This window comes from Mauremys mutica, unplaced genomic scaffold (genome assembly GCF_020497125.1).
Source record: "Mauremys mutica isolate MM-2020 ecotype Southern unplaced genomic scaffold, ASM2049712v1 Super-Scaffold_277, whole genome shotgun sequence".
NCBI lineage: Eukaryota > Metazoa > Chordata > Testudines > Geoemydidae > Mauremys > Mauremys mutica.
In genome coordinates this window covers 367,292-382,348 of record NW_025423355.1, presented here as the reverse complement: position 1 = coordinate 382,348, position 15,057 = coordinate 367,292, and the positions used below count along the sequence as shown (strand labels likewise).

At 63.0% G+C, this 15,057-nt stretch overlaps 1 protein-coding gene across 3 annotated transcripts in view; it reads right to left on the bottom strand.

Annotated features, from left to right (window-relative positions):
- Positions 1-15,057, bottom strand: part of DNAH2 (dynein axonemal heavy chain 2) — a 105,150-nt gene that overhangs the window by 53,259 nt on the left and 36,834 nt on the right. For all 3 annotated transcript variants that reach the window (XR_006576173.1, XM_045001463.1, XM_045001464.1), the window contains exons 21-35: positions 14,735-14,935; positions 14,180-14,336; positions 13,113-13,287; positions 11,567-11,730; positions 11,175-11,336; positions 10,947-11,050; positions 8,219-8,375; positions 7,568-7,650; positions 6,738-6,918; positions 6,491-6,629; positions 4,625-4,842; positions 4,085-4,183; positions 3,674-3,799; positions 1,683-1,793; positions 1,377-1,565 (exon numbers count right to left, since the gene is read on the bottom strand). Coding sequence is in view for 2 of the 3 variants with exons in the window: in XM_045001463.1 (XP_044857398.1) it covers positions 1,377-1,565; positions 1,683-1,793; positions 3,674-3,799; positions 4,085-4,183; positions 4,625-4,842; positions 6,491-6,629; positions 6,738-6,918; positions 7,568-7,650; positions 8,219-8,375; positions 10,947-11,050; positions 11,175-11,336; positions 11,567-11,730; positions 13,113-13,287; positions 14,180-14,336; positions 14,735-14,935 (2,266 nt within the window). In the remaining variant the exon portion in view is untranslated. The remainder of the gene's footprint in view (positions 1-1,376; positions 1,566-1,682; positions 1,794-3,673; positions 3,800-4,084; positions 4,184-4,624; positions 4,843-6,490; positions 6,630-6,737; positions 6,919-7,567; positions 7,651-8,218; positions 8,376-10,946; positions 11,051-11,174; positions 11,337-11,566; positions 11,731-13,112; positions 13,288-14,179; positions 14,337-14,734; positions 14,936-15,057) is intronic.

Below are 15,057 nucleotides of genomic sequence, written 5' to 3'. Positions count from 1 at the left end.
GTCTAGTTGGCAGCCGGTATCAAGCGGAGTGCCCCAAGGGTCGGTCCTGGGGCCGGTTTTGTTCAACATCTTCATTAATAATCTGGATGATGAGATTAATTGTACCCTCAGCAAGTTTGCAGATGACACTAAACTGGGAGGAGTGGTAGATATGCTGGAGGGTAGGGATAGGATACTAGACAAATTGGAGGATTGGGCCAAAAGAAACCTGATGAGGTTCAACAAGGACAAGTGCAGAGTCCTGCACTTTGGATGGAAGAATCCCAGGCACTGACACAGGCTGGGGACCGACTGGCTGGGCAGTAGTTCTGCAGAAAAGGACCTGGGGGTTACAGTGGACGAGAAGCTGGATATGAGTCAGCAGGGTGCCCTTGTTGCCAAGAAGGCTAATGGCATATTGGGCTGCATTTGTAGGAGCGTTGCCGGCAGATTGAGGGACGTGATCGTTCCCCTCTATTCGGCACTGGTGAGGCCTCATCTGGAGTATTGAGTCCAGTTTTGGTTCCCCCACTACAGAAGGGATGTGGACAAATTGGAGAGAGTCCAGCGGAGGAAAACAAAAATGCTGAGGGGGCTGGAGCACATGACTTACGAGGAGAGGCTGAGGGAACTGGGCTTGTTTAGTCTGCAGAAGAGAAGAGTGAGGGGGGATTTGATAGCTGCCTTCAGCTACCTGCAGGGGGTTCCAAAGAGGATGGATCTAGACTGGTCTCAGTGGTGGCAGATGACAGAACAAGGAGTAATGGTCTCAGGTTGCAGTGGGGCAGGTCTAGGATGGATATTAGGAAACACTATTTCACGAGGCGGGTGGTGAAGCACTGGACTGGGTTCCCTAGGGAGGTGGTGGAATCTCCTTCCTTAGAGGTTTTTAAGGCCCGGCTTGACAAAGCCCTGGCTGGGATGATTCAGTTGGGGTTGGTCCTGCTCTGAGCAGGGGGTTGGACTAGAAGATACCTCCTGAGGTCCCTTCCAACCCTGATCTTCTCTGTTCCTATGATTGTATATTGGACCCTGTCCCTGGCAATGGACACCGGGGGCAGCCCATAGGGGAAGGGAGGGGGTGAAACAGAGCCGGGTGGCCGAGGCAGCTGGCGAGAGCAAGGAGGAGAGAGGTGGCTAACGGCCCAAGCAGGACGGCAAACTGCAGGGAATTACAGGTACGCTGGAGGCAACATCTTCCCCTCTGCTCAGCGCGGCTGCTGAGGCTGAACAGCAGGGGGCAGCGATGCGGACGCAGGCCTGTAGCTAGGACTGATTCTGCCCCGCAGGGGGCGGCAGAACTAGCCCCACATACACCCACTCTCCCCAGCAGGCGGAAATCCAGCCAGCAGGGGGCAGCGCGGGCCTCACGCGCCCAGAGGCCGGTCCATCCTCACCTTGTCCCAGTAGAGGCGGAGCTGACTCAGCCACTCGAAGGACGTCACGTCCATCAGGCTGGTCTTGTAGAGTTTTTCGATGACGTCCCGCGCGTGGATTTCCACCGTCACCAGCGCGACGATCTTCAGGCGCATGATCTTGGTCAGGCTGCCCCGGATGGCCTCCGAGTACTTGTTCAGCAGGGACACCTAGCGAGGAAACAGCCCGCGGTCAGACGCCCGCGAGGGCGTGTCGTAGTGAGCCGTGTGCGCACGGGGGGCGGGCCAGTGCCAGCGTGCACGGCTGCGCTGCGCTCTCCCCTTCACCTGCTTCTTCTTCATGACCTTGAGGAATTTCTTGTCCCCTCGCTCCTTGCAGTTGGCCAGGCACTTGGTGACGTCCGTCGTCCACTGGATCTGGCTGGCAGTGATCACCATCTGCAAGGGACGAGGAGTGGGGTGGAGGGAGGGGCACTGGCAAATCGCCTCTTCCCCGGCCCCCCCGAGCTCAGTTCTGGGGAGCCCCCTGCCCACAGACCTCCAACACCCTAATCCGAGAAATGACCATTCGTCCTGGGCCCCACGTCCCTCTTCCTCCGCCCGGCCTGATCCCTTCTGCACTTAGGAGCGTCGTCCCTCCAGCCTAGGGGCTCTGAGCACTTTACCCAGGGGGGTCAGGGGCACTGGGTCCCTTTTACGCGGGGGAACCCCGAGGCCCACGCCCGGAAAGTGACTTTCCCGGCTCTGGCAGAATGAAATCCAGGGTACGGAGCCCCGAGTTCTAATTCCCTAGTGCCTAGAGCCCACTCCCCAGAGCCGGGGAGAGAACCCAGGAGTCCTGGCTCCCAGCCCCACTGCTCTAACCACCAGCCCCCACTCCCCAGAGCCAGGGAGAGAACCCAGGAGTCCTGGCTCCCAGCCCCCCTGCTCTAACCCACCAGCCCCCACTCCCCAGAGCCAGTGAGAGAACCCAGGAGTCCTGGCTCCCAGCCCCCCTGCTCTAACCCACCAGCCCCCACTGCCCTCCCAGAGCCGGGGAGAGAACCCAGGAGTCCTGGCTCCCAGCCCCCCCTGCTCTAACCCACCAGCCCCCACTGCCCTCCCAGAGCCGGGGAGAGAACCCAGGAGTCCTGGCTCCCAGCCCCCCCCTGCTCTAACCCACCAGCCCCCACTCCCCAGAGCCGGGGAGAGAACCCAGGAGTCCTGGCTCCCAGCCCCCCCTGCTCTAACCCACCAGCCCCCACTCCCCAGAGCCAGTGAGAGAACCCAGGAGTCCTGGTTCCCAGCCCCCCTGCTCTAACCCACCAGCCCCCACTCCCCAGAGCCAGTGAGAGAACCCAGGAGTCCTGGCTCCCAGCCCCCCTGCTCTAACCCACCAGCCCCCACTGCCCTCCCAGAGCCGGGGAGAGAACCCAGGAGTCCTGGCTCCCAGCCCCCCCTGCTCTAACCCACCAGCCCCCACTGCCCTCCCAGAGCCGGGGAGAGAACCCAGGAGTCCTGGCTCCCAGCCCCCCTGCTCTAACCACCAGCCCCCACTGCCCTCCCGGAGCCAGGGAGAGAACCCAGGAGTCCTGGCTCCCAGGCCCCCTGCTCTAACCACCAGCCCCCACTGCCCTCCCAGAGCCAGGGAGAGAACCCAGGAGTCCTGGCTCCCAGCCCCCCCCGCTCTAACCCACCAGCCCCCACTGCCCTCCCAGAGCCAGGGAGAGAACCCAGGAGTCCTGGCTCCCAGCCCCCCTGCTCTAACCACCAGCCCCCACTGCCCTCCCAGAGCCGGGGAGAGAACCCAGGAGTCCTGGCTCCCAGCCCCCCTGCTCTAACCACCAGCCCCCACTGCCCTCCCGGAGCCAGGGAGAGAACCCAGGAGTCCTGGCTCCCAGGCCCCCTGCTCTAACCACCAGCCCCCACTGCCCTCCCAGAGCCAGGGAGAGAACCCAGGAGTCCTGGCTCCCAGCCCCCCCCGCTCTAACCCACCAGCCCCCACTCCCCTCCCAGAGCCAGGGAGAGAACCCAGGAGTCCTGGCTCCCAGCCCCCCTGCTCTAACCGCCAGCCCCCACTGCCCTCCCAGAGCCAGGGAGAGAACCCAGGAGTCCTGACACTCAATCCTCTGCTCTAAATTCTGAACCCTCCTCCCCGTGTTCCACGGAGTGGCTGGGCTGACGCTCACCAAACTCATTCCACGCATGACCTGAGCGTACCCAAGGCTGCTCCAACCCACCTCAATAGCAAGACTCCCACTGGCTGTAAGGCCAGTCCCTGTGGCCCAGAGACCCCCCCGAGCCGCGGCCCCCCCGTGCCCTGGGGGCGCAGTACTCACCTGTCCGGCCCACTCCTTCACCCACTTGTCCCTTTTCGTCAGCATCTTCTTCAGGGCCAGGCGGCAGTTCCTCAGCAGCTCCTTCAGGGTCCAGCGCATGGCGCGCTCCACGTCACACAGCCACTCCTGGGCGGCAGGCAGACGGGGGGCTGAGGGGACCTCTCGGGGGGGTCCCCCGGCCCCCTCTTCAGGACAGCGCAACGCGGGCGACACCCAGCCCGGGCCTGGCGCCGGGGGGCAGAGGGGGGCTGAACGGGGAGAGGGGCGGGAGTGATTGGGAATTGGATGGGACCGGAGCTGGGGAGCCAGCGGAGGTGCCCGAGGCCGGGTGGTGCATGGGGGGGGTCAGAGGAACCAGGATTGGGCTACCCAAAGCCCCAGCTCCCCCTGCCCAGAGCTGGGCCCCCTCACCTCCACAGGCCCTTCCAGCAGCACCGAGTGGGCGAACTCCACGTACTCCCCGTCCAAGGAGAACATGCCCACGGCTTCCGACTTGCTGCCCATTCCCACCTGGGAAATGAGGAGAAGACTCGTGCTCCGCCCACCTCCGGGTGCTCCGGGTGAGGTGGGCGTGAAGATCAGGGCCCGAGGGTGGGCCAAAGCGGGGGAAGGAGCTTGGGGGCTCAGATTCAGAGGGGCTGACAGTACCGGGGCAGAAGCTGTCCCCTTCTGCTGTAACCACAAGGTCACCCTCCGTTTAGACGGGTTCCCACCTCCGGGGGACTGGGGGTAGCTGTTTCTGCAGGGGTCCCTCGCTCAGCGCGGAGGCGGGTGGCGACTGCTACCAGCGCCCCCAAGGAGAGTCTCCTCTCCGGCTGAAAGGTCCGGGGGCTTTGGGGAAGCCGGATGGCACCACCCAGGCTGGGATTTAGCCAGGACCCCAGGGTTGAATGGGGAGAAGGCCCAGGGACTCAAAGCAGGAGGAGGCTACGCCCGGGGCTGGCTCTGGACCTTCTGGATTTTGAGGCACTTGATGTTGTCGAAGCACTTCTTGAGGTGGGGCTGGACGGCCTCGGGGTTGCGCGACTGGCCCAGGATCTCCAGCAGATCGTCGTTGGACAGGAAGTAGAAGCGGGGGAAGATGTGGCGCTTGGTCTCCAGGTACATGTCCAGGGATTTCTGGATCTCCTCCAGGGCGCTGTTCATCTCCACCAGCTTGTCCAGGAGGCCTGGGGGGGAACGGACCACGGGCCCCCTGACTCCTGCTGGCCCCACCCCAGCCAGGTCCCACGGTCCTCCCTTCACAAAGCTCCCTCCCCTGGCCTTCAGCAGCGAGGTCAAGTCCAGGGCCTCCCTCTCCCCGCCCCCCGCCCCCATGCGGCTCTGAGTCGCCCTGGCAGATCCTCAGGGTGGGAGCCCTGTTGTCTCCCGGCGTCAGCCCTAGGTGCAGTGAGTTCGCTCAGCCTCAGCCCCAGGCCTCGAGGTGCTGCCATCTTTCATCCTGCAAACAGTGGCCTCGCTTCCCGTTTGAACGAGAAACGGGGCCACAAGCAAGATCGAGCCTTTCAAGGGGGCTGCTTCCGCCAGGCGCTCTCCGGTTTCTCCGGCCACGGCCGCTCCTGAGCCCCACACCCTGCTCCTGCACCACAGGCTAAGCCCCACGCTAGGGACCTGGGCTCAGCCTCCTTTGGAGGCCTCCGAGCCAGTTACTCAGAGAATCATAGAAGATCAGGGCTGGAAGGGACCTCAGGAGGTGTCTGGTCCAACCCCCTGCTCAAAGCAGGACCAAACCCAACTAAGTCATCCCAGCCAGGGCTTTGTCTAAGGAAGGAGATCCCACCACCTCCCTAGGGAACCCATTCCAGGGCTTCACCACCCTCCTAGGGAAATAGCGTTTCCTGATATCCAACCTAGACCTGCCCCACTGCAACTTGAGCCCATTGCTCCTTGTTCTGTCATCTGCCACCACTGAGACCAGCCGAGCTCCATCCTCTTTGCAACCCCCTTCAGGTAGCTGAAGGCAGCTATCAAATCCCCCCTCACTCTTCTCTTCTGCAGGCTAAACAATCCCAGTTCCCTCAGCCTCTCCTCATAAGTCATGTGATCCAGCCCCCTCATCATTTTCGTTGCCCTCCGCTGGACTCTCTCCAATTTGTCCACATCCCTTCTGTAGTGGGGGAACCAAAACTGGACTCAATACTCCAGATGAGGCCTCACCAGTGCCGAATAGAGGGGAATGATCACATCCCTCGATCTGCTGGCAATGCCCCTACTTATACAGCCCAATATGCCGTTAGCCTTCTTGGTAACAAGGGCGCCCTGCTGACTCATATCCAGCTTCTCGTCCACTGTAACCCCCGGGTCCTTTTCTGCAGAACGGCCGCTTAGCCAGGCGGTCCCCAGCCTGTGTCAGAACCTGGGATTCTTCCGTCCTAAGTGCAGGACTCTGCTCTTGTCCTTGTTGAACCTCATCAGGTTTCTTTCGGCCCAATCCTCTAATTTGTCTAGGTCACTCTGGACCCTATCCCGACCCTCCAGCGTATCCACCTCTGCCCCCAGCTTCGTGTCACCTGCAAACTTGCTGAGGGTGCAATTACTCCCATCCTCCAGATCATTAATGAAGATATTGAACAAAACCGGCCCCAGGACCGACCCTTGGGGCACTTGGCTTGAAACCGGCTGCCAACTAGACATGGAGCCGTTGATCACTACCCGTTGAGCCCGACGATCTAGCCAGTTTTCTAGCCACCTTATAGTGAGCAGACTCCCCTGGGGAGCTAGAGACGAGAGGACATCACTGCTCTCGGAGGCGGCCCGGTGGCAGGTGTAGAGTGGGAAGAGGCAGCTGGCTTGTGGCTGGGGTCCGGAGGGAGCTACCTGGGTAATGCGTCCCGCGCAGCGCGTTGTTATCCTTGTTCAGTCTGTCCATGATCGTCTTCCAGCTGGCGTTGATCTGGTCGAAGGAGGCCGACTCCTGGGGCAGCTGCTTCCGGATGTCTTCTCCCAGGAAGATGTTCTGTGGGGGGTTGGCACCAGAGAGAGAGAATGGCCCTGCCCGTCATTAGAGGGGGAACCGGGCCCTGCGTGTGGGCCCCTCAGGGACGCCGGGCAGGGGGCTCCTCACCTCCAGGTACATCCACTGCCGCTGCACGGTCAGCACCATCTCGATCACCTCCAGGATGAGCGAGAGGCAGCGCTCCCAGCGGTCCACCTCCTTCTCAAAGGGCTTGACGAAGCGCGAGGCCTTCATGGTGGAGAGGGAGACCTGGTTATCCTCCAGCGCCTGGAACACCTCGTCCGTCCCCCTGCGGGAGCCGGGAGGGAGAGATCGGTGGGAGGCTGAGCCAGCCAGTCCCCCCGCCCCGGGGCCAGGTGGGAGCCAGCGCCCCCTAGTGGGGAAAGGCCCCGCGTCCCATTCCCTGAGCCAGCCAGTCCCCCCGCCCCGGGGCCAGGTGGGAGCCAGCAAACTCCCTCCCTGCTAATAAAAGCGGGTCAGTGAGAAAGACGGCGGGGAAATCCAAAGGCCACGGCCTGCCCTGCAACAATGTTCTGATCTTCGGGAACGAACGGAAGCCAGGCGAGTGCTGGGACTCAGGACTATTCCTGGCGGTGGCAGGGGAGCGGAGACTAGCAGTCAGAGCAAGCGAGCTGGGCTCTGTGAGGACCAGGGGAGCCTGGTCTGCTGGTCGGAACGGGAGCTGGGAGTCAGGAGCCCAGGGTTCTAGTCTCAGCTTTGGGAAGGGAAGGAGGTGGTCAAGGGAGGGTCTATCTACCTGTACTCAGACAGACAGAGAAACAATTAAATAAACCAGCTTTCCCCCCTGGCCACCATGGCGCCTCGTTAACGAGCAGGAGACCACACCCCGCCATGCTCAGCTGCTTGTCTACCCAGGAACCCTGCCCCCGCCCCGTCTCTCCTGGCGGTGCTGCAAGGCAGGTCTTCGGAAGCCCTACCTGAGTCGGTGGTGTCCCTTGTCCTTGTACGGCACAATATCCAGCAGCACCACATCCCAGGTCTTGGCGATGGCTTGCAGGGCCTGGCAGAAAGACAGGGACGGACAGCATGAAATACACAGGGAAACCTCACCACATTTGGATGATTTAGTTGGGGATTGGTCCTGCTTTGAGCAGGGGGTTGGACTAGATGCCTCCTGAGGTCCCTTCCAACCCTGATCTTCTATGATTCCATGACTGACTGGGGCTAAGGTCAGAAAGGAGAGGCCATGTGTCTAATGTCAGAACTGAGCCTGGGAGTCAGGAGGCCTGGGATCTATTCCTGGTTTGGGCAGGGGATGGAGTGGGTTAGAGCCAGGAGGTGGGGGGGTCAGGATTCCTGGGTTCCATTCCCAGATCTGAGATGGGAAGTTAAGAGAAGAGGAGGGGAGCTGAGACTCCTGGTTTCTACTCCAAGCTCCGAGCAGGAACATATCTAATAGTGACTGGGAGCCAGGACTCCTGGCTCCACATGATAGTTGGCAAATCGGTGCCAAATATGACAGTGGGTTTTGCGATGTGGACTCCTGTCCTGCTAAGATCTGGGCAGAGACATTCAACGTCTGCTCAAAAAGATGACTGAGGGAAGAGGGACAGACAGACAGACTCTACCAGCTCGATAGACAGCTCCTTGGAGGCCGACGCAGAGATCTCACTGATTTTCTCCACGTGTTGATCCAGGCCGAGCTCCACAATATTCTCCAGCCTGAAATCTTCAGCATCCTGGTCAAACGTCCTGAGGACCAAGTCCTTCACCTGATCCCAATGCCTGCAGGGAAGCCACCGACAGCATTAAACCGGGGAATGCTGATACACCAGGATCAGTCCTAACCCCTTCAGGACAGCCCCAAGAAAGGAAATCCGTACGCTCCCCAGCACGGCAATGGAGATGTTGAGATGGTCCAATGGCCGGACGCTCCGGGACGGGAAATGAAACGTGGTTGGAAGGGGCCTGATGTGGGTTGCTCCAACTGGAGAGAAGTTGAGGGAGTCGAGGCGACGCTGATATGGGCATATTCAGCGGCGCCCGGGGAGCGATATCACTGGGACGGCTCTTTCAATGACTGCGGATGGAAGAAAAGCAAGGGGGAACGCGAAGCCTTGGCGCATGGCCCGGGTATCAGAAGACCTCAGAAGATCAGTCTGCTCCGATGTACGATCACCCGCGTTGGAAGAAGGCTGTAAATGTGGCCAGCCCTGAACAGGGAAGTGGCAAGGAGGAAGGAAGAAGAGTCCGATACCCTTCAAGCCCAGAGATCTGTTCCCAGAGCATGCAGGGAACACCCCCCCCCCACAAGCACAGTGGGGCTGGACCCTACGTTTCTAGGTGCTTCAGCAGCACACAGAGAGGCAGGCCCAGGCGGAGCGACAGACCCAGCCCTGGGGCGCGAGGCTGGGAGGGACGGGGCGATCTCTGGGCACCAGAAGAGAACGCAGCGGGCTGCGCTGCCTGCAGGCGTCTGGAGCACCGCGCCGAGGGCTGGGCTGAAGGCGATGCAGCGGCCAATGGGTTATTAACCAGCGCTCATGCGTGGGCTTGTTTGAAGGGCGCCGCACGGCAGGACACTGGAAAAAATAAGCTCTTCCTCCCACTGGGGGCAGACGTGGTGTCGGGCAGTGAATCACCAGAGGAGTTCTCCCCCGCCAGCTCGCTAACGAGCATATGTTCGTGCGGGGCTGACGAACGAGGTCAGAGTCGAGCCCCTTTGCGTTTAACTCCCCGAGGAGGTGCAAAACCACGTGGTAACAAACCAGCTGTGCTGGCCGAGTCCTCCAAGGGAACAGACTTCATGTGTGAGCCGCACCACACCCAGAGCCGAGCACGGGGCTAGGACACAGGCACAGTCATTCGCAGTCTAGCAGCTAGAGCGCCGGGGTTCGAATCCCACTCTGGGAGGGGAGTGGGGGCTAGTGGTTAGAGCGGGGGGGCTGGGAGCCAGGACTCCTGGGTTCTCTCCCCGGCTCTGGGAGGGGAGTGGGGGCTGGTAGGTTAGAGGGGGGGGGCTGGGAGCCAGGACTCCTGGGTTCTCTCCCTGGCTCTGGGAGGGGAGTGGGGGCTAGTGGTTAGAGCAGCGGGGCTGGGAGCCAGGACTCCTGGGTTCTCTCCCTGGCTCTGGGATGGGAGTGGGGGCTGGTGGGTTAGAGCAGAGGGGTGCTGGGAGCCAGGACTCCTGGGTTCTCTCCCCAGCTCTGGGAGGGGAGTGGGGGCTGGTGGTTAAAGCAGCAGGTTAGGACTCCTGGGTTCTCTCCCCAGCTCTGGGAGGGCAGTGGGATCTGGTGGGTTAGAGCAGAGGGGGGGGGGAGCCAGGACTCCTGGGTTCTCTCCCCGGCTCTGGGAGGGGAGTGAGGGCTGGTGGGTTAGAGCAGGGGGGCGCTGGGAGCCAGGACTCCTGGGTTCTCTCCCCGGCTCTGGGAGGGGAGTGGGGGCTGGTGGGTTAGAGCAGGGGGGGTGGGAGCCAGGACTCCTGGGTTCTCTCCCCGGCTCTGGGAGGAGAGTGGGGGCTCGGGGGTTAGAGCGGGAGGGACTGGGAGCCAGGACTCCTGGGTTCTCTCCCCGGCTCTGGGAGGGGAGTGGGGGCTGGTAGGTTAGAGCGGGGGGGGCTGGGAACCAGGACTCCTGGGTTCTCTCCCTGGCTCTGGGAGGGGAGTGGGGGCTAGTGGTTAGAGCAGCGGGGCTGGAAGCCAGGACTCCTGGGTTCTCTCCCTGGCTCTGGGATGGGAGTGGGGGCTGGTGGGTTAGAGCAGAGGGGTGCTGGGAGCCAGGACTCCTGGGTTCTCTCCCCAGCTCTGGGAGGGGAGTGGGGGCTGGTGTTTAAAGCAGCAGGTTAGGACTCCTGGGTTCTCTCCCCAGCTCTGGGAGGGCAGTGGGATCTGGTGGGTTAGAGCAGAGGGGGTGGGAGCCAGGACTCCTGGGTTCTCTCCCCGGCTCTGGGAGGGGAGTGGGGACTGGTGGTTAAAGCAGCAGGTTAGGACTCCTGGGTTCTCTTTCCTATTGGAGCAGGGGAGTGTAGTCGGGCGGGGGGGTGCTCTCAGGACTCCCCAACCCTACCACTCACTCTCTGTGACCCTGGGCACATCCCTTCTCGTCTCTGGGCCTCCCGGGAACGGCGAATTTACCCAGGCCACAGAGGGGTTGGGAAACTTCTTTCTTAAAGGCGCGCGAGCTCCTCGGACGACAGGAGCTCCTCGGCCAGAGGACGATCCATTCCCTCAGCGGGCTCCCGCCCCACCACAGACAGACCCAGGGGCACAGTCTCCCGTCTATCCCTCCCCGGCGGAGCAGCTTTCAGCCGCTCTCCGGAGGGCCGGCAAACGGTGCCCTCGGACGAGCCGTACCCACCTCTCCCGCAAGGCCGGGTTCCTGAGGTCTGAGATCAGGGGCATCGTCCTCTTAAACTGCTCCACCTTCACCTTGGAAGTCTCGATGATTTCCCAGTTCCGATCCTGTGGTTGGAAAGGAAGCAGAGCACTAGGGAAGGCCCCCTTGTCTGCTGCCCCCCAAGAGCCCGTCCCGTACGCCACAAGGGGCCCGGCCGGCGGCGCCGGGCCAGGGGAGCCGCTCTCTTACCTTGAGCTCCCGGCTCAGCTTGTTGAGCTTGCGGAAGAGCCCGTAGGCCGTGGTCTCCATCACCTCCGTCTGCAGGGTCTTGAAGCTTCCTGTCTTCCACTCGCTCCAGTGGTCCTCCCACTCCTTGGCGATCTCCCACACCTGCTGCAGGTAGTCCAGCTCCTGCGGGGCACCGCACACAGAGCTGAGCCACCGCCGGAGAGAGACCCGGGCCCCCCTTCCTGCCCGTCCAGCTGGCTCCGCCCCCCACTGCGCCGACCCGGGGGGGGCTGGATGTGGGTTGGCTCGCGGGCAGCAGCGACGCGCGCATGGTCCCTCCAAGCTGCCCCCGGACTGAGCCTCTCACTGCCCCCCAAGGAGGAGAGGGGAGCTCAGGCCTGGGGGGTTCCCACCTTCTCGAGCTTCTGCAGGTCTTTGGAAGCAGGCTGCTCGATTTTGAAGATGCCCAGGTTGGAGCGCAGGGTGCTCTCCTCATCCTTCATGGTGGCCAGCAGCTGCCGCAGCGCCGCGATCTGCTCCAGGGCCGCCTCGCAGCTCACAGCGCAGGTGAATGGACCTAGGCAACGGACAGCTCAGCGGCCTCGGCCCACGCTGGATGGCTGGGCCATCGGCCAGGGACCCTTCTCCCGCGCTTGGAGAGGTCAAGGGAGGCTGAACGAGGACGCGATTAGAGCATGGAAGTGGGAGCCAGGACTCCTGGGTTCCAGCCCCGGCTCTGGGAGGGGAGCGGGGTCAGGTGGTTAGAGCCAGGACTCCTGGGTTCCAGCCCCGGCTCTGGGAGGGGAGTGGGGTCAGAGGGTTAGAGCAGGGGGGGCTGGGAGCCAGGACTCCTGGCTTCTCTCCCTGGCTCTGGGAGGGGAGTGGTGGCTGGTGGTTAGAGCAGGGGGAGCTGGGAGCCAGGACTCCTGGGTTCTCTCCCCGGCTCTGGGAGGGGAGCGGGGTCAGGTGGTTAGAGCCGGGGGGCTGGGAGCCAGGACTCCTGGGTTCCAGCCCCGGCTCTGGGAGGGGAGCGGGGTCAGGTGGTTAGAGCCAGGACTCCTGGGTTCCAGCCCCGGCTCTGGGAGGGGAGCGGGGTCAGGTGGTTAGAGCCAGGACTCCTGGGTTCCAGCCCCGGCTCTGGGAGGGGAGTGGGGACAGAGGGTTAGAGCAGGGGGGGCTGGGAGCCAGGACTCCTGGATTCTCCCCCCGCCTCTGGGAGCGGGGTCAAAGGGTTAGAGCAGGGGGGGCTGGGAGCCAGGACTCCTGGGTTCTCTCCCCGGCTCTGGGAGGGGAGCGGGGTCAAAGGGTTAGAGCAGGGGGGCTGGGAGCCAGGACTCCTGGGTTCTCTCCCCGGCGCTGGGAGGGGAGTGGGGGCTGGTGGGTTAGAGCAGGGGGGGCTGGGAGCCAGGATTCCTGAGTTCTCTCCCTGGCTCTGGGAGGGGAGCGGGGTCAGGTGGTTAGAGCCAGGGGGCTGGGAGCCAGGACTCCTGGGTTCTCTCCCCGGCTCTGGGAGGGGAGCGGGGTCAGGTGGTTAGAGCCGGGGGGCTGGGAGCCAGGACTCCTGGGTTCTCTCCCCGGCTCTGGGAGCGGGGTCAGAGGGTTAGAGCAGGGGGGCTGGGAGCCAGGACTCCTGGGTTTTATTCCCAAGCCTCCAGAGCATGGCGAAAGCTCAGCCGTGCTCAGTTTCCTGAAGGGTTGTTCGGTGCGGGAGGGTGAGGAGATACAGGACAGTGATTTACAAGAGAACTAGAAAAATTAAAGGATTTACTAGTAGGGAGGGACATGAGATTCAAACTCCCTAACTGCAAATAGCTCAATCTACTGAAGCAGTTTCTTCAAACCTGGCTTGTTCTTTAGGTCGCACTGAGATCTAGACAACAAGCCAAATATGGTGTTTCTAGCAGGAGCAATTTTTGAGTCCACCGAGGCCTCTGTTCTGTGCGTGGCACCACCGCTCACCTTTGGTGCCAAAATCCTGCAGCAGGACCTGGGCCTTTTTCTTGAAGTCGTCCGCAGAGTGGATCAGGCCCGTCTTGAATTTCTCCTTGTGTTTCTTTAGCATGACGTCGCTCTCCAGGATGCACTGCTGGAAGGACAGCCACTCCGAGTTGAGCCCTCCCAGCGTCTGCAGCACCTGGGACAGTCAAGGGAGAAAGATGAGAGACGTGGTCTCCCGCCAAGATTGCCGCGGCTCCGGGGAGACGGCTGGGCACGGCGGGTTCCAGAAACGTGGCTGGGATAAATAGGAACCTCCTCCACCCCCACGGCTCGGGGTGGGGCACAGGAGGGGGTGCAGGTCACAGGCTCTGGGAGGGAGTTTGGGTGCGGGAGGGGGCTCGGGGTGGGGCACAGGAGGGGGTGCAGGTCACAGGCTCTGGGAAGGAGTCTGGGTGCGGGAGGGGGCTCGGGGTGGGGCACAGGAGGGGGTGCAGGTCACAGGCTCTGGGAAGGAGTTTGGGTGCGGGAGGGGGCTCGGGGTGGGGCACAGGAGGGGGTGCAGGTCACAGGCTCTGGGAGGGAGTTTGGGTGCGGGAGGGGGCTCGGGGTGGGGCACAGGAGGGGGTGCAGGTCACAGGCTCTGGGAGGGAGTCTGGGTGCGGGAGGGGGCTCGGGGTAGGGGCACAGGAGGGGGTGCAGGTCACAGGCTCTGGGAAGGAGTTTGGGTGCGGGAGGGGGCTCGGGGTAGGGACACAGAAGGGGGTGCAGGTCACAGGCTCTGGGAGGGAGTTTGGGTGCGGGAGGAGGCTTGGGGCGGGGGGTTGGGTGTGGGAGGAGTTTCCGGGTGCCAAATCGGGGGGTGCTCACCCCGGGCAGCTCCCGCCAAGCAATGACCTGTCCCAGCTGCTCCTAGGCGGCGACGGCGCTGCGGGCGGCCCGGCGCACTGTCTCCACCTACAGCTCCTATTGGCTGCAGTTCCCGGCCAATGGGAGCGGCGGAGCCAGCGCTCAGGGCAGGACGGGGGCAGCGCAGAGCCGCCTAAATCCCTTTGGGGTCTGGGCCACGCAGGGTCTGCGTCCACACTCACCCCCTCGTCCACGGCCACTTCGTATTTCTCCAGGATGGCAAACTGCTCGTGGATGGGCGGGATCTGCCCCTCCAGCTTCGGCAGCTCGTGCTGCAGGGTGTCCAGGAGCTGCAGGCTCCGGCCCAGCTCCTCCAGCGTCTGCGGAGGCCGGCTGACCCTGGGGGCCAGAGCGGGGAGTGAGCCAGGCCTGGCTCAAATCTCTTGTGCCCGCGCAGCCGGGCGTGCCGCGCTCCCCACCGCTGCCGCTGGGCCTGGGTCCCTCGCTTTCCTGCCAGGGTGAAGCTGGAAGCCCAGAGGGCCGCCTAGAGGGGGCTTCGCAGGACTGGGGGGGCTCGGCCAGGGCCCCCCGAATCCCAGAGCTAGAAACAGTGACTAGACTCGACCCGGACCCAGCTGGCATGGAAGGCCCCAGAGACGGCGACGGGCCGGTTTGGAACAGGAGAACTCGCCTCGGTGGGGAGACGGGAAGGCCAGAGAGGAGGGCCTGGGCTGTCTCTGCCCCCGCCAGCAGGGGCGTGGGGGGCAGGCAATGGGGCAGGAAGGAAGGGGCCTCACTTCTCGGCGTTCTCCTGGAGGTAGGCGTACAGCTCCTGCAGCCGGGTGCTGGCCATCTCGTTCAGCAGGTTGGTGAGCTTGTTCTGCCACTCGTTGCAGTGCTGGACCACGGAGAACTTGAGGTGGGAGCAGTCGAGCAACACGAACTGGATGTTCAGCACCGTCTCCTCCTTCTGCACGTTGTTGGCCACCTCCATGTACCTGCCGTGCACAGACACAGAGCCGCCCTTCAGCCGGCTGCTCGGGGCAGAGCGGGAGGGCCGAGCTCTCCGGCGCACACCTCCACGTGGCAACGGAGGAGAAGCCCAGGGGTCCGAGCTCTC